Source organism: Lasioglossum baleicum, chromosome 20, assembly GCF_051020765.1.
Source record: "Lasioglossum baleicum chromosome 20, iyLasBale1, whole genome shotgun sequence".
Taxonomy (NCBI): domain Eukaryota; kingdom Metazoa; phylum Arthropoda; class Insecta; order Hymenoptera; family Halictidae; genus Lasioglossum; species Lasioglossum baleicum.
Window position 1 is genome coordinate 3,928,269 of NC_134948.1, and position 25,439 is coordinate 3,953,707.

At 46.7% G+C, this 25,439-nt stretch overlaps 1 protein-coding gene across 3 annotated transcripts in view; it reads right to left on the reverse strand.

The window, feature by feature from the left end:
- Positions 1–25,439, reverse strand: part of LOC143218983 (uncharacterized) — an 87,606-nt gene that overhangs the window by 56,279 nt on the left and 5,888 nt on the right. For 2 of the 3 annotated variants that reach the window (XM_076444684.1, XM_076444682.1), the window contains exons 2-3: positions 17,877–18,370; positions 4,262–5,467 (exon numbers count right to left, since the gene is read on the reverse strand). In XM_076444684.1, coding sequence (XP_076300799.1) covers positions 4,262–5,467; positions 17,877–18,066 — 1,396 coding nt within the window. In that variant the 5' untranslated portion in view covers positions 18,067–18,370. The remainder of the gene's footprint in view (positions 1–4,261; positions 5,468–17,876; positions 18,371–25,439) is intronic. The other variant, XM_076444683.1, reaches the window with a different exon arrangement.

The window sequence follows — 25,439 nt, forward strand, 5'->3', positions numbered from 1 at the left end:
AATAATTATTGAATATCACTTGGCCAGTATGAGTACAAAAATCGATTAAAATCAGTCTCACGACCTTGAACTTTAAGGGATGTTTGCACCCCCTGAACGCGAATATTGGTGGCCGAAAAAATTCTGTGTGGCGTACCAATATATGGACCAGATATCTGCCAAGTTTCATCGAAATCGATTGAGTAATAACTCCGAAAAAAATGATCGAATATTGTCCAGATGAAAAATAAGAAAGTGTCGCTGGAACTTTTCTGTTCGGCGTGAGGATTTCGCGATGAGAAAAGAAAGACACGTGTCAAATATTTTTTCGAGTTCAATCTCACAGTGGAGGCTCGTTGAGACAGCTCGAAGTCGAACGTGGGAGTCGCGGTGAAGTTTGAGAAATTGCAGAGCGAGCGTGCCCGAACGCGAGAAACGGTAGACATCGACGAAATTCGGTGATGGAACTCGCATGCAATTGCAGACATACCATACCAAGCGATTACCAGAGCAAAAGCAGAGTCTCTCTTTAGGACCGTGGGCGTTCGAACGACTCGTGGATCGAACACGATCGTCCGATAGCGGCTTGTTAATAGCGGGGACCAATTTTTCTCAGACAGAAAGAAGACCGGAGCCAGAGAGAGAGATATATATGTAGAAAAAGACAGAGAGAGAGAGAATGGAAAGGAGAGATGAGAAGACCTGGCGTATCGTTAGTCTACCCTCCACCAAACAGGATAACGAGTCGAAATTTTCAGACCTTTTTCTCCTCTCGCTCGAAAAACATCCGACAAGCTGTTAGGTCTGAAAATTTTTTTGCCGGATCGGGAACGGGAGATGGAAGGATGTGTATGTTATCTTTTTTCTTTCATTTTTGATATTTCACGAGCCGTGAAATTCCGCGTCTCTCTCGGATATTCGTCCATCGAGCTGCATCCTCCTCGGAATCTCTGCGCCACCGAGCGGCGGCCATTTTACTGGAAAAGATGCCTTTATAGACTGCACAAGCTCCCTGCACAGGATCGAGATGCGATTTTGGTCGAACGCGATCGACGTGGCCGAAACGGTCGCGGGAGAAATCAAAGATCCACGGGAAACGAACAAATTCTCATCGCAATTTTCGATTCACGCGAATCACTGGCGCAAAACACACACGGCATTTGTTCCTCGACGGAAAAGTGTCTACATGGAAAGGACTTTTAACACACCGCAAGATTACCCGATGGTCACCGGTGACGGTCACTCGCAAAATTCCCGAGAAATATCTACATCAAAAGAAGCGTCGATAGATCAATTTTTCTGAAGAAATCGCGGGATTTCTTGACGGTCGCCGGTGATCGTCACTCGCAAAATTCCCGAGAAATATCTATCTACATCAAAAGAAATGTTGGTAGATCAATTTTTACAAAGAAATCGAGAGATTTCTTGACGGTCGCCGGTGACCGTCACTCGCAAAATTCCCGAGAAATATCTATCTACATCAAAAGAAATGTTGGTAGATCAATTTTTACAAAGAAATCGAGAGATTTCTTGACGGTCGCCGGTGACCATCACTAGCAAAATTCCCGAGAAATATCTACATCAAAAGAAGCGTCGATAGATCAATTTTTCTGAAGAAATCGCGGGATTTCTTGACGGTCGCCGGTGACCGTCACGTTGTGGAACGATTCTAGAATATCGTCGAAAATCGACAGCGTGTTTTTCCGTGTATTCCGGACGAATTTCCAGACACGAGGCGAGGCAGGATCGATCGGAGGGTGATCGATTGCGGGGAAATAGCGTCCGTTTCGCGGAAAACCATAAACAGGCAGCCATAAACAGGCTGACATCCACGGAATCGTCTGGCTTCGCCGTGATCGAGGCTGCCGGTGCCGCTCGGCGAGCGTGTGTGTCGTAAGTCGATTTAATTAGCGGACTTCCACGCCGCGAAGTCGGGCCATTGTTCCCGGAATTAGGATTTTTACCACGCCGTCCCCGCCGCAGACCGGCCATTATTACCGCAATCAACGTATCCGGCATTTTTCAACCGGCACGTTTCATTCCCAGTCCTCCTACTACACTTTTCTTCGCCTTTTTCCCCACCTCTGTGCCATCGATTCGCGACGATCGACGCGAGGCGCAGCCCCTGTGACGTTTGCAACCAGTGACTCGCGATCGCACCTTGTCTGTTTCCCGAAAAATGAAACTCCGACAATTTTTTACATTCTTTTCTTGTACGTAGTAATTTTCTACGATCCTTCAGGGAAATGTACGTCTGATAATTCTTCAAATATCTCGAAAATTGTAGAAGTTACAGATGCTCGAAAAGTTGCAAAATAAAAATCTCTGGTCAAGTTTCGTTTTTCGGGAAACAGACAAGAATTTCCGTAGAAAAATAAAAAGAGAAGTACCGGTCGCCGACTGGTCGAACAGTAAATTCGAACCGTTCGATCGGACACGCAAAAATCGTGGTCCGCAGACTCATTCTCGAGAGGGAGATTTGCTGTGACAAAACCAAAAAACGGCAGCATGTAGCCACACCACATCGAGAACAAAAATACGTGTGTGCTGCATCGCGCTTGCGTAGACGTGTGTCACACCTGTGTATGTATAAAGACACGAACAGATCTAGAGACAGATAGATAAAGATGTACAAATGGTGTACAGAGTGATCCAGAACATTACTGAACCGAGTCCGTAGAACGATTTTCCGTGAAAAAAAAAAATCGAGGGAACGATTCTGCGATCGATCGTGTAACGTTCTGGTCACCCGGTAGATCGACGCTGATCGTCGAAAAAAAAATTGATAACGAACGAGGTGTGGTGCTGTTTACGCTGTACGTCTCGCGGGTGCCACTCAAAAAACACATCGGTGAGGCAAAAATACAAAAATACACGATCGGTGTGTTTCTCCCTCTCGTAAACACACAGCTCTCGAGATCTCGAGGTAAAGTAACGAGAAAACATAAGTGTGACAAGTGTGTTCTTCAACGTTCCGATCAACGAGAACTGTAAGCGAAAGACGACCGCCACCAAAAGCTCGGGAGTGGATCGAAAACAGAAAGTCTGGGGATGAAACACCCTCGACTGGAGTCTCTGCGAGCACCGGAGCAAAATTTGCCCCTTGGAGCAGTAGTTTGCCCTCAGGGGCAATTGGTTTATGCCACGCCCCTCAGTACACTTTGAGTGGAGAAAGAGAAAACGATTCTCTGTCTCTATTCTGACTCAAGTGCCATTGGGAGCAACGCATAAATGGCCCCTGCGGGCAATCTAGGTGGCTCCTGGAGCCAAGAGCTCATGTGCCTGCATTACGGTGTTCCTTGAGATCCTCTTGATTGATAAGACTATGCATAATTTCTTGTACCGTAGAAAATACAGTAAAAATGGTGTTTATATAAATTGTTCATTAACGCAATAATGTCTATAATTTTTCAGGACTGATTCTGACATTCAGCAAAGATATTTCAGAGTTGTTTCTGCAAGTGATAGTAGTTCGAGGAGCGCAAGGCCATCGTCGAGACTCGAGTCGTCGAAACCAACGGAAAGAGAGAAAGAAAGAAAAGCGAAACGAGAAACGTAAACGAATAAAGTGCAATAAATGAGGATCAAACGGAAAAATTCGAAACGGTAAGAAAAAAGGAAAACACATCGTGTTGCAAGACGAGGGTGCAGTCGTGTTCCGATTCGCGAGACGGTGAAGAACCGAGGAAGCCAGGGGGGAACGAGGAAATTCTTAGAATGCAAAGTGCCCCTTTCTTCGATTCCTTTCTCAAGCGATTATCCGTCCCCGTTTCTTCAGATCGACGGAGCTGTAATGAGATAGTAAACGTTCTCACCATCGAGAACCGGAAATCGACTGCACGGGTGTCTCTCGCACGATAAAAGTGCTGCGCTGTAACGAGTGTGTATCATTAACGCGTCTTCGGAAGTTACCACAATGAAAATATTCCAACATGGATTCCCAGAAATATACTTCGTAACAACTGATTCTCCCGCAACCCCGCCACTCCGAATCAAACCGAGAAAGCAACCCCGAAAGAAAAAAAACGTTCGAACCCTTTGAAACACCGTCGAACCGACCGCAACACGATTCCAAACCAGACCAAACAGCTGAGAAAACCAACGAGGAAACGAAACAAACTCAAAGCCAAAGCATAAAAATAGTAAGGCCCCACTTGATCGTCCCGGGGGACAAAGAAAAAAATATCCAGGAGAAACGGGTTGATAGGGTAAACAGATCCGATAGAGAGAGAGAGAGAGAAAGAGAAAGAGAGTGAGAGATTGGTAGGCGGGTGCCGCTTACCGGCGGACGTCCTCGACTTGTTCCTGGGCTTTTGCTGTTGCTGCTGGTGCGCGGATGCCGGCGAGCCGGGCGTGTTAGGGTGCGCGTGACCGACCAACAACTTCGAGTCGACGTTTACGCCGGTTGCCACGCCGGTCGCGTTCCCAGCCGCCGCGGCCCCAGCTCCGGCGGCGTGGTGGCCGCCGAACAGCCCCGAGGTGACCGCGGCGGTCCCGTTGTGCGGGTTGTGGGACGAAGACGAAGAAGACGACGAGGATGCGGCGTGATGATGGTGGTGGTGGTGGTGGTGGGTGGTATTAGGATACTGCAGGTGCTGGTACATGTTATACGCGCTGGTCGCCGGGTCGTACTGGGACCCGGCGTGGTGGCTGGCGTAATTGTCTCTGCACGATGGCGAGCTCGCTCCCCCGCCACCCCCGCCACCGGCCGCCACGCCGTTTCCCTGATACTCCTGTTGCTGTTGTTGTTGCTGTTGCTGTTGTTGCTGTTGTTGCTGCTGTTGTTGCGCGGCCGTCGCCTGTTGGTTTCCCGATTGGTTATTACCTTCTCGTTGTTTCACCTGGCCGCTCCCGGAGCCCCCACTTCCCCCGTTCCCGGCGTTCCCCGCGCCGCTGGTCCCGTTGTGCTGTTGGTGGGGAGGTGAGGGCGCCCCGTGGTGGTGGCCCAGCATCACGCTCGGCTTCACGTCGCACGAACTGGCCCCCGACGCTCCCAACGCGTCCTGGTGGTGCATGAACGCGCCCATCACCGCCGCGTGCGCAACCGCCGCTTGGTATTCACTGCTCGCCCCACCCCCCAATCCCGACAACGGATTGCTGCTGTTGTTCGTGTTGTTGTTGTTGTTCGTGGCGCTGCTGTTGTTGTTGTTGTTGTTCGTCGCGGAGGTCGTGCTGGCCGTGATGCTGTCCGGTGTCGCGTCCTTCGGAGGGGTCGGCGGGAACGAGAACAGGTGGTGACCCGCCCCCGCGCCGCCGTGGCTCGATAGGCTACCCGTGCTCGGTGGGAGGGACGAGCCCAGTGGACTCTGAGGCTTGTCGTCACCGACGCCACCGCCGCCTGAACCCGTCGAGGTCGGGAAACCCCAAGGGGTTTTCGACGTGTCCGCGCCGCTGCCCGCTAGCCACGGGTGCAGCACGGAACTGTGGAAGTGCGGCCGACACACCTGGCTCACCGGGCCGCTCGTCACGCCGCTGCTCGACATCCTTGCTGCAAACACAGACAAACAACCGTCAACATCGATATCCCCAACAACGGGAGACAGTTTTCGAGAATTGGTCAGCTCATTGCTCGACTTCGAGCTGTTGTGACTTTTGCTGGGGAGGAGGTATGGCAGTCTAACTGGAAGGGTTAGTTCATTTCGAAGCTTCAAGCCTCTACTTTCACATCATTGCATACGGAGGATCATACTGGGGAACATTCTTGAAGATTGAAGGATTTTCTTGAAATTTGCAAAACTTTAGGGGTGTAAGTTTTTCTCAGGATCGTTTCGCAATGACTGGATCAAGTTTTTTGTGCACCCCTCAGTATAGGTTCCATCAGCAAATTCGAAAACCTAAATAGAAAATATTGCCTGAAAGGAAATTGAGACCTGTCCATTTCCAGGGCTACGAAGAAAATCGGCCATCGAGGCGTAATGATCCTCGCCTTAGACGACTTAGAAACCGGTATACGCGTTATACCGGGTAGTAGAAGACCCGGGTACGAACATGGACTCCGTCGATCGCAGAAACGGGGAACCTGATTCGTGCGTGCGCGGAATGATCGGCTTTTATGCCGACCGTAAAACCACCTAATTGCGGGAGACATCTTAATTAAGTGCGAGGGGCGCCCCGGTGGCTGGAGGCGCGCGCTATTATTGGTCTCTCTTCTCTCGTCTGGTCCCCCCACCTCGATTCTCCTCCTCGCTGCTCCTCCTCCCCCCCGTCCCATATCCCCTCGCCCATGTATGTGCGCAGACGGCGCGCATGAATCTTTCACCTTTCGATCGGGTGCGCTCGCGCGCGCGAGAGAGAGCCCGAATTCCGTCGGGGCCCCGCCTCCTCTCTTGGTTAATTCGCGGCCTCGATATCGCTCGCTCGCTTCTCTCCGTTTCCTTCCGAGGAGAGAGACTTCAGAGAGAAAGAAAGAGAGAGAAAGAGGAGTACATACCGTCGAATCGATATATCGAGTCGGTTCTTCTCCCCCACCCCCCACACGGGGAGGGCTCCGCCTCGCCGGCATACGCTGATAACGAGCCAGTGTTTTGTCGAAACCCCACCCACGAGCAAAGACTTCGCCGAATTACCAGCATTAACTCTCTCCGAGCCGAGACGCGATACGTATTTCCCCGTGACGCGATTTCTGCGACTGCATACGCTCCGATTTTACTCGGGACTGTATGTACACCGTGGTGGGGACATTATCGGGGTAAGGAGAGTAGTTTCGAAAATATTGGCGCGTTGATACGGTATTACAATTTTTTTTTAAATTGTTGCAAAATGTTCTTTGTCTCGGTATACTGCTGTGCCGTCAGCAACAAGCTTCTGATGTCACATTTTTAACACTTCACCTACCGATAGCCTATTAATTGGATTTTCAATAATTGTGCTGCACCAACAGAAAGCGTAGACATTTTCTTTTACATTGCAATCTTAAATGAAACTATTAGACGACGTTGTTCAGGGTGATTTGTTACTTCGCAATGAAAATTGCTGTTGCTATTCGAGGTTCCATTAAAAAGAGTTTAGCCGTGTACAATAATCGATAATAATAACGGAAGACAATTGTTCAAGAATTATACGTCGCATGTGTTTGTGTGTGTGTGTGGAATTGTTTAAATAAATAATGAATACTTAACTATGTAGAGGTAACAAAAGATAGAGGTATAAATGATAGATGCAACGTCGATGATTGAATGACACCAGGCACAGAAGAAGGGATGGACAGATCAGCGATGGAGGATAGTATCAGCGTGAAAATAATCGCGGCTGCCATTCTTCTCTGGCGGCGAGTATACTAACCGAGTGGAAGAGGAACGTCGTCGTGGAAAGCCGTCTAAATTTAGGAGCATGAAACGTAATATCAACCGAAGAGAGGAGAGAGGGAATATCGCGGACAGAGACGAGCAGCTGCAGCGTCACGCAATTAATCGAATGCAACGATGCCCCGCCTGTAATTGGATCCGCGGCGTTCGCTGCAACGATGCGACGCCGAACGCAACGCAACCAAAAATTATCAAGCTAACGCTATCGAAATGTCCGCCGGAACAACTTACTTCAGAAATAAAATATTTAAAGAAATTCATTTCTTTATCGAAGAATACTATTCAACCCTGTGAAAATGAATTTTTGCAACTAGTTCAAAAAATAATAAAATTAAAGAATGATCGAAGAAATATGATCAAATATGATCGAATTGAAAATTTGAGGATCGAATGAATTTTTCGAGATGAGCCACTCGCAATAGAGTCGAATCGAATCGAATCTCGCGTATCGAAGCAGATATCTCGTACTCGATCTCTCGCGAGACGTTCAACCGACGCGACGAGTCAATTATCGTATGAACGCGCGGAATGCACGGTGCACAGCTTATTGGATCGAGCGATTTCTGCGCGTGGGCGTAGCTGTCGCGATCGAGTGACCGATTTATGTAGATCGCGGCGCGATCTACTGATGCGCTATCGCCGGCACAACATCGTTCCAATACTGCTGTAACTCCGAGAAGAAAAATCGTACAGTGATGAACCTAGGCTCATTTTAAAGGGTGAAGTCTGTACTTTAACACACCCCAGATGATTTTTCTCGACGACGACTTCTCATCAAGAACCACGCAGAAATGTAAAAATCGACTTTTTTTAGACACTTTTCCAAATTCAAACTGCTCTGCGGATCTGAAAAAATTTTTCTCGCGAGCGAAACTAACGCCAATTTGAAGAGCGCGATTTCAGCTTTACATCGAGACCAATAAAATTGCTCTACGATTTTTTCTTACCATTTTATGGTAATTTTAGTGAAAAGTGTGCCGTCGGTATTGTATAATAACATGGGGTCACTAGACCCTTGGCAAAAATTTGTCGATATTCAAACTATTGTAACTTCGAGAAAAAAAATCGTAGGTGGTCGTAACTATGCTCATTTTAAAGGGCGAAGTCTCCGCTTTCGATTCCACTAGATCGTTTTCTTATAAAAAATTTTCAGCCTCGGGAAAGAACAATACAGTGAAAATGATAATTTTGTCAATTTGTCCAAATTCGAACAGATCTGCAGAACTCAAAAAATTTTTTCCCGAACTCAAACCAATGTGTACATCAAGCTTAGAGTCTCCCCTTTGAAATGAGACCTGAAAACATTCTGTACGACATTTTTTCATCATTTTCAAAATTGTCGAAAGCTTCCATGGAATATAATAAAATAAACTGAAGGTCACAGAAGAAATACATGTTTTAAATACATAGGAAAAGTCCTCACTGCCAGAAAAGGAGGCAAATTTGAATCGCAGAAGCCAGAAGCGAGCTGTTCTCGGGAAAAGCGTCGGAGCTGTTTATTTTTTCAGGTCGAGCCAACAGTGGTGGCGGGGAGCAGGGTCCGAGAAGTGGCCGGGAGGCAAAAATGAAGGTGCAAAAGTCTTGGAAAAGCGCGGCGCCATATTCGCATGCGACCCGTTTCGAAACGAGCGCCTTGGGGGTCGACGCCTAAGGAGCTCCTCGCCGGTAAGCCTTAATCAGCAGCCCGTCCCGCGAGTTTTTCTGCATTTTTTCGCCCCTTTTCCGTCGCCGCGACATCACCGCGTTTGCCAACTTCCCCGACGAAATTTACAGTCGCCGCGCGATCATACGCACCGCGATTTATAGATCGCGATTGCTCCTTTGGCCGGGTTTCCAATTTTTCGGCGAGCTTCCGCGATGGATCCCAACCTCCCCGGGTAGGGGAACCGTGAATTTACCTTCGGACCATCTTTCTACCCCCTCCCCGCGACTTTCAGGGAAACAATTTCAGTAATATCGCGGAGATAACGACGCCGGGAGCTCGCCAGCTACCGGAGAAGAGAAACGAGCGAAAAAGTTCCAGAGAAAAACGACGAAATAGAGGAAACCTTGCGAGAGAAGGAGGACCACCGAGATCCAGAATGATAAATGTCCCTCCAAGAAGAACTTTTTACTGAGTATGGAGTGCGAAGTGGCTGTCGCTCGTTTCCTTTTTTAAATCGCTCTGGAGGGCTGCTGCGATAAGGCGAACTTTCGGAATTTTTTTCTGCGAACCGGCGTGATGGAACTCTTTGAAATTTTTCACGTACTTTAAACAAGAGCTGTATTTATGGAAAATAATTTTTGCCGGGCGATCTTTTGTCGGGAAACCATTTTTTAGTCAGCATGAAGCGCGGAGCTCCTTCTTCAGGATTTTAATGGTATGTCAAAGTTTGAGAATTTTTTGCGTAACAACGACTCGATGGATTCCCCTGAAACTCGTCTCATATTTTAGAGCACACTTCGATCTACAACCACAAATTTTTCCGATCCAAAATCGTGGTCCATCTCGAAACAAAAATATTCCAAATGTGAAACAGTAGTGCCAGTAAAAAAAGGTGGTCAGTTTAAATACAAGGTGCGATGTTTTAATGAATATTGAAGCTAATTGGAAAGAAGCAGGGAAAAGACCTGGTTTGACCAGCTCTCTAGATACAGTGGTAGGGGTTAGGCTGATGGAATGGCGTCGCGACGCTCTGAATCTTCCATTCAGGCGACCGAAATTTTATCTCGCGACGCCTCGATTTATTCCGGTGAATGGGAACTGCGCGCGCGCGCTCGCTCGCGACCGTGCTAGCATGCACGAGCGACACGTGTGTGCCGTATCGCGGTATCTCCGGGTTTGGTCAGCATTCGACATCAAAGCGCGGCTACTTCAAATAATTAGTCGCCCCGAGCGTCGCTGACTTCGCGCCGCTTTTGTGCAGAGGCGTCGCGAACGAGTTCAAAGGCTCGAAAGGATTCAAAGAGCGCCGGCCCCCGACGCCTTTCAAAGGACGAGCCCAACCCTGAGACGGACAGACAGAGACCAGCACAGATGCAATCGGAAAAAGAGACGAGCCTGACGAAGATGGAAATGTAGCCGATTAATCCGATTTCTCGCACCCTTCTGCCCCAGAACCATTCAGACGCTTTCTCAAAACCTTTTTCACGCCGCGAACCCTTTTACGCGATGACTAGACCGTCAATCTTTATGCAAAATCAAAATTCTGACCGTTCGTTACGAGATACGGCCAGAGAAGATTAAGACTTCTCGTCTTCAGAAGACAAGTTCAGAAGACATGCATTTCAGAAACTGTTCCCCTCAATTCGTGCTCCCTCCCCTCTAATAAAAATGCTTTTATTATTTGTATGTGCTTCCTCCCATTCAATCAATATATCTTTTCAAAATTTGTATTTGTCTGATTGTACTAAAATAATTTTAAACAATCGAGAGGGTAACTTGTTCCCCTCAATTCCTGCTCCCTCCCCTCTAATAAAAATGCTTTTATTATATGTATGTGCTTCCTCCCCTTTAATCAATAAATGTTTTTATTATTTGTGTGTGTCTGATTCCATTAAAAATAATTATAATAATTGAGAGGGTAACTGTTCCCCTCAATTCGTGCTCCCTCCCCTCTAATAAAAATGTTTTTATTATTTGTATGTGTGCTTCCTCCCATTCAATCAATATATCTTTTCATAATCTGTATTTGTCTGATTGTACTAAAATAATTTTAAACAATCGAGAGGGTAACTTGTTCCCCTCAATTCCTGCTCCCTCCCCTCTAATAAAAATGCTTTTATTATTTGTATGTGCTTCCTCCCCTTTAATCAATAAATGTTTTTATTATTTGTGTGTGTCTGATTCCATTAAAAATAATTATAATAATTGAGAGGGTAACTGTTCCCCTCAATTCCTGCTCCCTCCCCTCTAATAAAAATGTTTTTATTATTTGTATGTGTGCTTCCTCCCATTCAATCAATATATCTTTTCAAAATTTGTATTTGTCTGATTGTACTAAAATAATTTTAAACAATCGAGAGGGTAACTTGTTCCCCTCAATTCCTGCTCCCTCCCCTCTAATAAAAATGCTTTTATTATTTGTATGTGCTTCCTCCCCTTTAATCAATAAATGTTTTTATTATTTGTGTGTGTCTGATTCCATTAAAAATAATTATAATAATTGAGAGGGTAACTGTTCCCCTCAATTCCTGCTCCCTCCCCTCTGATAAAAATGTTTTAATTTTAAAGAATTGAGAGGGTAGCTGTACCCCTCAATTCGTGCTCCCTCCCCTCTATAAAAATGTTTTTATTATTTGTGTGCATCTGATTGTACTAAAAATAATTTTAAATATTGTTTCAAACGAGCAATTCCAGTTTGAAAATGAATACTATCGCGAATGATTTTCCGACGGCGCCGCGATCGCTTTCATTCAGGGAAAAGATCGCGCAGAATAGCGACGGTGTTTCATTCACGGCGAGGCTCGGAGAAAATCGCGCGGCGAAAAAGGAAATCGGCGTGAATAATGCGCGAGTCGTCGCCGCGATTGCTATGCGGCCGAACGTTTCTAACCGCGTTTTCTACGGGTCGCGCGTCCAATCACGAGATCCTACCGATGATCGATCGGTCGTGTCCGCCATGTTGCAGTGATCTCCCTGTTAAATTTTATTCCGCCGAAACGAGCCGTTGCCGAACAGAATTAACAAAATTGCGGACAAAATGTCGAACATCTTTCTTTTTTTCCGGGAGACAAGATCGGTGGCCGGGTGAAGTATTACCGATTCTTCAGGGAGCAATTGCTGTCGATCGTGCCGGGGTTCTCGCGCCACGAAATTTCGCCGCTGCACTTATCTCCGATCATTAAAGACGCGTAAAAATTAAGGGTAGTGATTTTCGTGGGAACGGCTCGGGCCGGTCGCACGTCGTAAATCCTCGAATTACGATGGAAAACGAACAAAACGCGGGCCGGTTTCAGAGCTCAGCGGTAATCAGATTCACGGCGTACACGAAATTCCAGGAGAAAATAACGTCTCATTTGCCGAGGCCGCCACTAGCCAAGCCGCGCCGTAATAACATGCAATTTCACCCCTCTAGTGTACTTCTCCCGGGCTTGATCGACTTTCCCGTCTTCTTATTTCATCCGACAGCTGCCCCCGGCTGTCTTCTGCCGGTCGTTGTTATTCAGGGCACAGAGGGAGTCGATCCTCGTTTCATTTATCAGAACGAATTTAACCGTCTTTGCATCCGTTTCAACGTTTGCCGTGAAACCGAATATTTTTTCCAGAAATTTACTGGAGGTCCCAGACACTTCTAGGTTTGATATGATACTCGTTAGTATTGCCTGACGTAGCTCCAAGTATTCTGGGACTGGCTTAGCTACCGATTATCTAGGTTCAAGTCTGTTTGGGTATGTAGTTGCTTGTTTGTGCTGGTTGAAACAATTTCTCTGCGAGCACCAGAATTTTTCTGCTTCACCAGAATTTTTCTGTAGGGCCCAGACACTTGTAGGTTTGACCTAATACTTCTTAGTGTGGCTCGACATGGCTCTAAGTATTGTGGGACTGGCTTTGCTACTGATTTTCTAGGTTCAAGTCTGTTTGGCGTAGGTGCATGTTTGTGCAGGTTGAAACTATTTCTCTGCGAGCATCAGAATTTTTCTGCTGCACCAGAAATTTTCTGTAGGTCCCAGACACCTAATGGTTTCATCTAATACTTCTTAGTGTGGCTCGACATGACGCTAAGTATTGTGGGACTGGCTTTGCTACTGATTTTCTAGGTTCAAGTCTGTTTGGCGTAGGTGCATGTTTGTGCAGGTTGAAACTATTTCTCTGCGAGCATCAGAATTTTTCTGCTGCACCGGAAATTTTCTGTAGGTCCCAGACACCTAATGGTTTCATCTAATACTTCTTAGTGTGGCTCGACATGGCTCTAAGTATTGTGGGACTGGCTTTGCTACTGATTTTCTAGGTTCAAGTCTGTTTGGCGTAGGTGCATGTTTGTGCAGGTTGAAACTATTTCTCTGCGAGCATCAGAATTTTTCTGCTGCACCGGAAATTTTCTGTAGGTCCCAGACACCTAATGGTTTCATCTAATGCTTCTTAGTGTGGCTCGGCATGGCTCTAAGTATTGTGGGACTGGCTTTGCTACTGATTTTCTAGGTTCAAGTCTGTTTGGCGTAGGTGCATGTTTGTGCAGGTTGAAACTATTTCTCTGCGAGCATCAGAATTTTTCTGCTGCACCGGAAATTTTCTGTAGGTCCCAGACACCTAATGGTTTCATCTAATACTTCTTAGTGTGGCTCGACATGGCTCTAAGTATTGTGGGACTGGCTTTGCTACTGATTTTCTAGGTTCAAGTCTGTTTGGCGTAGGTGCATGTTTGTGCAGGTTGAAACTATTTCTCTGCGAGCATCAGAATTTTTCTGCTGCACCAGAAATTTTCTGTAGGTCCCAGACACCTAATGGTTTCATCTAATGCTTCTTAGTGTGGCTCAGCATGGCTCTAAGTATTGTGGGACTGGCTTTGCTACTGATTTTCTAGGTTCAAGTCTGTTTGGCGTTGGTGCATGTTTGTGCAGGTTGAAACTATTTCTCTGCGAGCATCAGAATTTTTCTGCTGCACCAGAAATTTTCTGTAGGTCCCAGACACCTAATGGTTTCATCTAATACTTCTTAGTGTGACTCGACATGGCTCTAAGTATTGTGGGACTGGCTTTGCTACTGATTTTCTACGTTCAAGTCTGTTTGACGTAGGTACATGTTTGTGCTGATTGAAACAATTTCTCTGCGAGCACCATAATTTTTCTGTAGGTCCCAGACACCTACAGATTTGATCTAATACTTCTTAGTGAGGCCTGACATGACTCTAAGTATTATGGGGCTAGCTCAACTGCATATTTTCTACGTTTGCCCTACAATATCGTTTCAGACTCGTGATGAAGATTCCGAACAGAGTGTAATAAATATGTATGCTATTCATTTGGTTTAAACCACAATGAAATTCTATTTTGGTTCTGTTAATGTACAGTTAGTGGAGAACATGTAAAAATTTTCTACTTTTTTAGGAAATTACGAACTACAAAAAAGTTCTAATCACTAAAACCGTAAAATAAATCGTAGGGCAAGGGGTTAAGTCTGTTTACACAGGTGTATGTTTGTGCTGGTTGAAACAATTTTTCAGCGAGCACCAGAATTTTTGTGTAGATTCTAAATATTTGCAGAAATCCTCAAATGGGTCCTCAAATGGGTCCTCAAATTTTACATTGAATGTGGACCCTGCCACTTAAAAATAAAATTTATTTACTCTCGGCGCAAAATCGTCCAGAGGACGTGTGAATTCTCGCAAGACATTGTCCAACAAAACTATCGTTGAATTAAAAAGTGAATCAGAAAGGAGAGCGAGCGTCGTTAGAGGGTTGCGCGTATTTTTCGAGTCGGTTTTCTCCGGTTTAACGAGGCGGATTGTTGAACCCGGCGCCGGACAGTATGATCGAAAGGTTCGCGACTAGTTTCGAAACAAGAAGATCGAGAGTGTCCGTAGGGGGGCCCGTCGAATCGTGACACCGAGCGGGGGCTACCCGGTACCCTTCACCGGAGGGGGTGAGGCAGAAGAATGGTACCGGCAACCGCGGCGAGCGGGAGCAGCAACGAGGAGTAAGATTGATCGCGCGGTGCGAGGCTGCATCGCGAGTCGCATCTGCCGCGCGCGCGAGTCACTCTCCGCCGCGGGGGTGGAGGGGGTGGTCGAACAAGAAAGAGAGACACAGAGAGAGAGAGAGAGAGTCGGAGAGAGAACCGGCGGCTAGAGGCTCCGCCTTCGGTTGGCGTGTGCATTTGCGCAAGATGGCGGCGGTCGCGCGTTTTGCACGACCCGTGCGCGCCCAGAGCCTCGGACCCTCTTCTCCGTCGCGAAAGAGGGAAAGAGAGGCTCGGAGGGGAGCGCAGAGACTCGGGGGTTGAAGACGAGGGACCGGTGCACCGACCTCGAGGCCGACAGGGAGGAACGGCCGCGTTCCAAGCGGAAATAGAACGGACGGGGTTGTTATCTTGCGCGGAGAAACTGGAACGGGAGGCTGGATCGAACGGAAAATGGAAAGAGCGCGCGACCGCCCGGAAAAAATAAGCCGCGCGACCTCCCGGCACTGCGAAATCTTTGATCGAGTGATCCCTCGATCAAAAAGTAATCGATTGTGACCGTTCATAGCGGTTCGAACCCTCGGAGATGCGCTGTCACGATATTAATCGTGCTATCGGTACGGGGCAAAATGTTCTATCGAAATTTGACCTGCGCCATTCGATACAGCGGCGAAAAAGCTGCTCATCATGAGTTTTTAGTTAGTGCTGGACAACGCTTTCTGGTCGGAACAGTACTGCTCAATAGCATTTTCACGCGATAAAAAGAATAAAAACGCGGGAGACGTCCGTAAAAATTGCGAGAAATAAATAATTGCATATATGGTTAAAAAGCTTGATTTTTTTGTGATTTTCTGGCCCAAATTGCAAGTTGATACCTGCTCCAGTTCGAAAGTTATAGCGCTCGATAGATTTTGCGAAATTCGAACTTTGACCCCCTCCCTATCTCAACCTAGAAGAGCTATCGAAAAATTATTTGGCGGATTCAATGCAGGATCAGTAGGACTACCAACGTGGACAGTTTCAGCCCAAACGGTTCAGGTACGTTTCACAGGTATTTTGCATACTTCTTTCTATTCTACATACCGGGTGCTCTAAAAGCGCTATCGTACTCTAAGAATGGTGAACATAGGCACGAAAGTGTGTTAGAATTTCCCATAAAAAATACCCCGTAAACCTCTGCCCGTACCGAAAAAATTCAGATTCGAACTTCAGAAGCTGTCTGATCACTGCATGCCGTTTCTACTTGGCGCGGAGCGAGCGTTCAGCATCGATTTTCCAGCGAACGAAGCGTCGCACGAGGGAGCTACCTCGTACATTTTCGACTCAGTTTTTCCCGTGGAACAAGCTGGCGCAACTGGTTTTAGAATGGCAACCCCGATGGGGCGGGTAGCTGCGAGAGAAGAGCGTTTCAAATTTTCATGAAAACGATGGGACGTCGAAAGGGGTTCGGGGAGAGGGCAAGCGAACCCACGAAAGCGTCGGCCTCCCGTGGCCCGCAATTACGCATGCAGCTCCGCGAGGGCCCCGCGGGCTGCTTCGCGGTCCGCTGCGCTTCCTTCCTGTCTGCGCAACAACCACCTTGTGTATTATGCATCCCCGCGCGCTCATCGGGCGTCCGCCTGTCTTGTTTGTTTTTTTTTCTTTCTTTCTTTCTGGCCGGCTGGTGAACTCCGCCACCCCGATACGCGTCGCGCTCTCGACGATCGATCACTCGCGGACAGAAACATCGCTACGGGAGAACCTGGCGAACCGCTCTCGGACCCTCTCTCGGCGGACTCGAAACGAGATCTCTCTATCCACCGGCCGGATAGCGGAGAAGTTTCTCTCCGCAGAAGAAACCGTGCACGAACAGACCGACGGAAAAAATTCCATGGGACCGGCCGAGAAAGAACCGTGGACGCGGTTACAACGGGCGAGGAGGGTGGCGGCGGGGGGGAGACAGAAGAGGAAGGAGGTAGAAGTCGTAAAGAAGTCGCGGAGAGTACGTTTGGAGCGGCTCCAGCGACAGATAGAGATTTGATTCCGATTAGGGGCACCGGCTAGTTTTTTCGGTTTCGCAGCACGAGTTAACAGAGGGCCGAGTATGATCCATGCGCGTCGGCGAGAATCAGGGATATCGCGTTCCCGAGCCGCCTCGAGATCCCGACCGGCTGTGTATCGAGTTTCGTGTGGCTGCCCGTGCACTTTTTGGCCCCCTTTCCGTGCTGAATCCGGGCCCTTATTCCTTCTCTCGGTCTACCACTCCCCCCCCCCCACCTCCCGCCCCTCTCCGCCAACATGCCCCGCTAGATGCTACCTTTTTTTCACGCTCCGTCGACAAGCAGACCAGGCGAAATTAGACTGCGACTACTGCGACCACTGCCGCGAACTCCGCACAGTTTCCTTTCGGGCCCCGCGATATTATAAGTCCCACAATTTTTCCGTCATCTCCACAACTTTTCTCAGGCCCCAAAGTATTTCTACTGGAGCGACAATAGACCCTACATGGGTTTTCTAGGCTCTACAATGTTTTCGTGGGTCCGATAATCTTTCTTGGGCCTCACAGTACACCGAGAATCACGCGATCGTCTCGGGTGAACTATTGTCAGAATTCAACCTGCTGTAACTTCATGAAGAAAAATCGTAGGCGGATCTGCCGAGGCTCATTTTAAAGCGTGAAGTGTGTGCTTTCAGTATCTCTCAGTGATTTTTTCAGAAAAAATTTTTCAGCCTCGGGAACAAAGGAAATATAGAAAACGGTGATTTTTTCCATTTTTCCGTGTTTAAACGTTTCCGCAGGGTTCGAAAAATTTTCTACCGAGTTGAAAGTACCGCGTACTTCAAGCTTGAAGACTCCTCTTTAAAATGAGCGCTCAGGACTTCGTGTACGATCTTTCCCCCTTGTTCTACAATATCAAATGTCCTAGAAGGAAGGAAAAGTCCCTTTTCAAGGATCGTTTTACACTGAACAATGTAGAATGAACTAAATTTGCGGAAATAAAAGAAAACGGACTTACTATGAGCATAGTGTGCGGCAGCCGCGGCAGCTGGGTGATGCGCGGTGGGTCCAGCGTGAGGGTAGTATCCCCTGTAGTCGGTGGGGTTGCCGACGACTCCGCCGACTCCAGCGCCTCCCGAGGGCGGCTCCAGGGTGGATCTAGGTGGCTCGTACCACCTAGCCGCGCTTGACTCGCTGCTCATGTCCATCCTTGTCCAGAACCCTCCTCTGTAGCGCCCGACCCTTCCTCCACCTCCTCCACCTCCTCCTCCTCCTCCTCCACCCCCGCCTCCTCCGTTCGTGATACGAGGGGGATGCTCTCAGAGGGGGTCGTTCGACGGACAACTACGGAGGAGATTAGGGGATCGGAGGGATATCCGGGAAACGCGGGGGAGGAGATTAGGAACGGTGCCAAAAACGCCTCTCTGACGGAAGCGTGGTCCTCGCGAGCACGATCCGAGTGATCATAGGGCCAGGCTTGGCTGGCGACGCAAAAATGTCCACCTACTCCTTCTGAAACAAAAGATCTACATGAAATTCACAGTCCAGATTCTCTAAAAAACACACGCTAACCACTCCGGTAAAATTTCTTTCGTTAGCTTTTCCGACGAGTAAACGATTTTCCACAACAATCTCGGCACACAAAAATACGCGTTCATCGATCCAACCCTAGCACCGCCATCTTGCAAACCAGAGAAAATGTATCTCTACTCGAAAAGAACCGTACGAACACCTCCAAGCAAAAACTTTGCAATCCCGAGTGTCACTTTTCCGGAAAAAAATTCCCGGAAATTTGTTGAACCGACGAAAACACAGCGAAAATCGTTAATTAGTCACCGCGGAGACGATTTCCTTCAGATTAGATAACCACGAGCGTCGTCGGAGACTCGATTCCGCCGCCTAGTCGGCGTCTTTCGCTTTAGGGGGATCTCGACACTGTCACATCATCGCTGGCGTCTCGTCGGCACCGGTTTTTCATAGGAAATTCGTGTTCCCACAGTCTGCACGCAGCCAGGTCCGTTAATTAGCACTGTCGGTTTGTCGCGGGTCGATTGCGCAAGCCGAACGCGAAACAGCACACCGCGGGAAACCGAAGAAACTGGCGGATCGATCGGCGCCGATTTCTTCGCCGATCGCGGCGTTACCGATCCCGGACAAAATCGCTCGCGGAAGGAAGATCGATCGGTTTGAACGGATCGGACACGATAAAATGGACCCGGAAACCGGGGGCCGGGTCGCGCGCGAACCGTTCGACGCTCTCGAGTCACTTACCCGGCACGATCGCCGATGATAATCGATCAGCCGCCGAGATCTCGGTTAATTGGGTCCTGATCTGCGCTTTAGTGCGTGAAACACTGATCATCGGCCAACCCACTCGACGATCAAGTGCCTCCAGAAACGATTTATCAATCGCTACGGCCCCCGCGAGCCTCGCCTCACCTCGCCACCATCCTCGTCAAGGTCATCGATGACGCAACCGAATAACCGGGGACCCTAATCTCGCGATCGGCCAATCCTCGCGCTGCCCCGATCCCGCGGGAAAAGGACCGAGTGCCCTTATCTACGCCGCGATTAGGCCAACGCTTCCAGAACCGATCGCCCACCAATTCGATCGACGTAGGCGAAATATTTATACGTTCCAAATTCTTGCCATAATTACCCTGTTGCCATAATTAATAACGATTTCTGAGCAAAGCCTTTTGTCTGGTCGATTTCTGTTCAGATTCGAAAAATAGGATGACTTTAGGAATTTTTTACCGAGAGATCGGATGACGGAGGATGAAAAATCTTTTTATGCAGTATGTTCAGGAATGATTCAGTAGTGTGTGTGAATTTTTATACCGTGTTAGGTGGAATGGTGTTCGTTGTAGACGGCTTCGAACGAAACCTCAACTAGACGAACGTAATTTTTGAGAGGAAGAAAATTCGATTGGGAAATCTTGTACGCGCCACCGAAAATATTTTGTGCTCGGAAAAACAGTCGCGATTCGAAACGAATCGGACACGCCACGAGTAATCTCCCCATGAGCGTCCACGAAGCATACCTGCGGACGTTCCGTTTCCAAAATTGTGTGTCCCGGGCAAATAAAATACTCGAAAACAAGATCAGATAAGATACACACGAGAAACCGATAAGATTAACACCAGCGAATATCGCTCTTTCACATTTCGCCGCGATTTCTTCTCCTCGATGTTCGATCATCGATCCGATCGAATTCAATTCGACTCGATTCGAATTTTACATGATCGAGCCCCATAGATTCGAATCTTCAATTTGTAGATTTTCTTTGACACGGGGTCAACATTGATCCGGTTAAATCAAAGCAAAGATTTTAATGACCACGCCCAATTCTTTTGAAATATTCCACATTAGTAGCCCGGCATTGAGTCCACGAAGTAATTTTTCGATAGCTCCACTAAATTAAAAAAGAGAGGGGGTCAAAGAGTCCGAATTTACGAATATACATCGAGGACTATAACTTTCGAACAAGAGCAGCTATCGAGTTGCAATTTGTGCCAGGAAATCACAGAAAAATCAAGCTTTCTATATAACCATATATATTATAATTTATTTCTCACATTGTTTATACGAGTCTCCTGCACTTTTAGCGTTTTTTATCGTGCCAAAATGTTATTGGGCAGTGCAGTTCCATCTAGAAGGAGTCCTGCGACGGTAACCAAAAGCTGATGATTCTTTTCACGCAGATTCGACTGGAATTTGTCTCATTCTGAAATAATATTTCGTTCCTGAGTTATAAAGAGGGGGCAAGTGTCAACCAATGCTTTCAGAAAGATTGTCTGAGAATACTGAACATTTTTTTAAATAGAAAATGCTTTCGGAGAATTGTTGGAAGTGTTTTCCACGATTCCGAAGACGTTCGAGGCCATCCGATCGATTCCGTGAGCGCGTCACAGGAAAACGAGTGATGTGAATCGTGGTCGAGAGCACTCTCGAGATTAGCTCGCCCGATATTTTCGACCGATCACTCCTCGGAACCGTGAGGTGGGCCTGGACGAGTCCGGCGATCGAGATAAGACCGTTCGAGCCGATAACCGAAAACTATCGGACGATTTTCGAAGGTTACGCGAGCCGGACGCCGCCGCCAAGCCCGTTGGAAATCCGCGTTGAACAACCTACGACATTGTCGCGATCGATCTGCGATACTAATCGAACACGGGAACGATTTGCTTCCAGAATTCGAGATAGAACGACCACGGACAGATCTCGATCCGTTCGGGATCATCGATCCGTCAGATACACGCGAGATCTTCCAAACAGTAAATAAATAACGACCTCGAAACATCTTTCCCAGTCGAGAGTCTTCTTTGCGAATTTTTTTCCGGGGAATGGAAAAAGATAGCAACACGAGTCTTTTCGCAGGCGATTCGTCGATTCTTCGGCTAGAGGTCAATATTTTTCTTCAGGTGAAAAATTTCACCACACTTCAATAAATGAGTGAATGAGTGAACAATTGTGAAATTATCGAGGTTCGAGAAATACGAAAATTTTGAGAATTTTTTGCCATGGAAAGGAGAAAAATGTCGACACGAAATTTGTTTTATGAGATTCGTCGATTCTTCTGCTAGTCGACTGTATTCTTTTTTAGATGAAAAATTTCACTATGCTTCAATAATTGAGTGAACAAATCAACAATTGTGAAATTGTCGAGGTTCGAGAAATACGAAAATTTTGAGAATTTTTTGCCATGGAAAGGAGAAAAATATCGACACGAAATTTGTTTCATGAGATTCGTCGATTCTTCGGCTAGTGGACTGTATTTTTTTTAGATGAAAAATTTCACTATGCTTCAATAAATGAGTGAACGAATAAACAATTGTGAAATTATCGAGGTTCGAGAAATACGAAAATTTTGAGAATTTTTTGCCACGGAAAGGAGAGAGATAGCGACATGAAATTTTTTCACGAGATTTGTCGATTCTTCGGCTAGAGGACTGTATTTTTTAGGTGAAAAATTTCACTATGCTTCAACAAATGAATGAATAAGTAAACAATTGTGAGATTATCGAGGTTCGAGAAATCTAAAAATTTTGAGAATTTTTGCCGAGGAACGGAGAAAAATATCGACACGAAATTTGTTTCATGAGATTCGTCGATTCTGCGGCAATAGAACAGCATTTTTTTTAGGTGAAAAATTTCACGATGCATCAATAAATGAATGAACAAATAAACAATTGCGAGATTATCGAGGTTCGAGAAATACGAAAATTTTGAGAATTTTTTCCCTCGGAAAGGAGAGAGATAGCGACACGAAATTTTTTTCATGAGATTCGTCGATTCTCTGGCTGTGAAGTGGTATTTTTGTTGAACGAAAACTCTCGAAATGGCGGCTGCTGTGGACGATGTTCGGTGGCTCTGTGTGAATTGCGCGAAATGTCGAATATATTCCGGATGGAAAATAGTTTGAGTGATTGAATTTACAGGTTTTTTTGTATAATCTTCGAGCTAGAATCGAACCACTCGCGAACTTTGATCGAGATTCGAAGGCTGTTGACAAAGTTAATCTCGCGTGCCACGAGTCGGCGGTGATTTTCGGTGGCGCACGTGCATCGCGCCGCTCTCCGACAACAATCGATTATCGAACGTCGATAAGATTAGTAACAGCGATACGTGATCGAACGGCTCGCCTCGATGGAGGGAATTTTTCGAGCGGATCACGTAACCGGTCCTGGGCTCGCGAAAATTTCGAGCGTCCCCAAAAATATTCCCTTTTTTCCAACGCACGATTAATTCATGCAAAGAAACTTGTTGAAAACTTCAACTACATAATTTTACGTGGCTCTTCATGATTCTACGTACAAGTTCTTAGAGTTTCAATGAAAAGCAGAGAAGAAGAAGAAGAAGAACGCTAACAATAAGAAGAAAATACTTGACTGTACAAAGTAATGTTTCGAATTTTCCCGATGCGCAGGATGATTCAGGCGAATCCTGAGCAAGCAGGTTTCAGAAAAAATGTGGCCGCGGAAATTTGTCCGGGTGGAAGCGGCAGACGTCGATAGGAGTCGATAAGAGTCGTTACGTCGCGTCCCGTAACGCGATTCAATAAAATAGCATTGTTGCTCGGGACTCGCCGATAAGAATCTCGCGATAAGCGCAGCGGCCGGGGAATTTTTCGAGGGTTCGAACTTCGAACTGCTCGCTTCGACGAAACATTAATCAACCGATTATGGTTTCGTAAAACAACGTAATTCGCCGTTCTGTCCGCTAAAATTCCCGCAACAATCATTATTCTCTTAGAACAAGCGGTACTTCTCGGACAACAAACAACTATAAAACGAAAAGAAAAAATCGCACGTCAACGTGCTTGGACTTGTTACAAAGAGGAGACTCCGGGCTACAAATTCGAGTTTATTTCAGTCGCAAAGAAAATTTTTTGAACTCCTGGGAGACATTCGAACTCCAAAATTCTATTTTATTCAAGATAAAAAACCATCTTCGCTCATTTGACTGTAACATCGAAACGAGTGAATATTTTCACTTGAAAAAATTACGGCGTAGTCTCAAAGCACAGAGGAACAAGCCCAAAAAGTTTCAGAACGATACCTGTAACAGTTCTTTTTTTTTGGAATTGTTAAACGTCTCCGTTCGTCGGGGAGTAGCGAATTCAGCAAGATAAGCGAAAAGGCGCGAGATCTACACGATCTGCAGATCGATCCAGCGCGCCGTCGCCGTCGGTGGTGGCCGACGGCAGCGATCCACAGTGATCCGATCGAGTTTCGATCGGCAATCGCCACGGTCGCACGCGTTTTCCATCGACAACAGCCTCCGAAAACTGAGAAAGTGGCACGCGCTCGATCGCGCGCGTAGATCGATCGTGTTCACTCGAGATCCTGCTCGATCCCCGCCGTCGGATCGAGGCCGATCGAGCTTCCACAACACACCACGGGCACGAGGGGGAAACACGATACCCTTCTAGACCTCTCAAAGCTAAAAGAGGAACCAACCGGAGGAGGACCTAACGCGGAGGAGCGTCAAACTTTACGATTCCGACGGAAACGAAAAAGAAAATCGAGCTGTGGACTCTTTCGGAGCAGACTCGCTATCCTCAGGCTACTTTAGTAGATCCAGGGACACTTATATTCGATTATTTATCGCGAGGACCCGGCCCCCCGATCCACCCCTCCATTTTATTATCTTGTCCTCTCGCTTCGGTTCGTTTTATTTTGTTCCCACGTCTGTTCCGATCCTTTGCCAGTTTGTCTAATTATTTTCACTAAGCTCGGCGAAGTACGTCGATCTTCTTGATTTTTATAATAGTATGACGATTCTCTCTCTCTTTAATTTTGTATTTTATTTTGTGTGAATACCTCGCCGATTTTTTGCGGAATTAATTTTTAACGATCGAGGCAGGTGTTGATTTATTCTCGAAGTTTTAGTATTTTAGTGTTTCTCGTCTGCTTCGTTTATTTGTTTTAGAATGAACATAGCGCGTTTATAGTTCTCTGTGAGCTTGAAGGATATTTTTAACGATTTAAATAATTTATCTCGTAGACTGCGGATCAATGAAAATAAATTTCTATTTTATTTTAGTGGGTTCAATGAACCTTCAGCGAATTGATTGATCGACTTCGATCACGAAACAGCAGAGATCTAGCGATCGACGCATTCGCCGGCTCGGTAAAAGTGTAGAAGCGAGGAATTCGATCGAAAGCGCGGTAACGACGATCGAATTCTTTCGGCGTTAAAAATTGAATGGAAATACTCTCCGTTTCGATTGTAGTACGTGCTCGCGGCGAGTTTGCGAGGTTCTGTTGCGCGTGCCGTAAGTGCACAAAGACACGCAGTCTAGTTGTGCGTTAATAATCTGTTCTGTCACGAAGAGGCTTTCCACTGGCTACAGATTCGAGAGATCCGAGCGACGCGATGCGAATCTCGCCACGGCGAAATTAATGTTATTCAAGGATTTCGAAATTAGACATTCGGACAACAACGCCGAGTTTAATATCGCTCGTAATTGTTTCTGCGCTCTTGGATTTAAGGTAATATTTGCTTTCTAGCGATATGACCGCCGGTGCGAGACCGATTGGACGAACTTCGGGCCGCTTTCGTGATTTTTTTCTGTGAAAACTGAGCCGAGTAGGCGTATGAAACTTTTTGAGACTTTTTCTGCCAGAGATGGAGTATACGACACGATTTTTGTATTCAGGGTTTGTGCATTTTTGCGGTTGCTATGGCGATTTCGTCGATGGTACCTCTCGAGTCTGGAGGGGTTCAGTGTTCGTTCTGTAACGATGAGAAAAGGTAATGAAAATGGACTTGAAAAATATGGTTGTATACTGAATTTATACTGGAATCATCTCCGTAAACATTCGTTATTGTAGCTAGTATAGTTTTCTCCGGAAAAAAATTATGAAGGCAGTCGACTCGATCGAAAGGATCGTAAAATGATCACAATGTTTGTAAAAAAATTGAAAATGGTTTGTATCGCCAATTGATTCGAGAAAAGTGAAATAGAGGACCGTAAAATTCGACGTAGAATTCGTAAAAGATCGACGGAATTCTACTGGAAAGTCAGCGGACGCTCGAAAACGGAGTCGTCCGGCGGAGCTCGAGCGTTTTCGC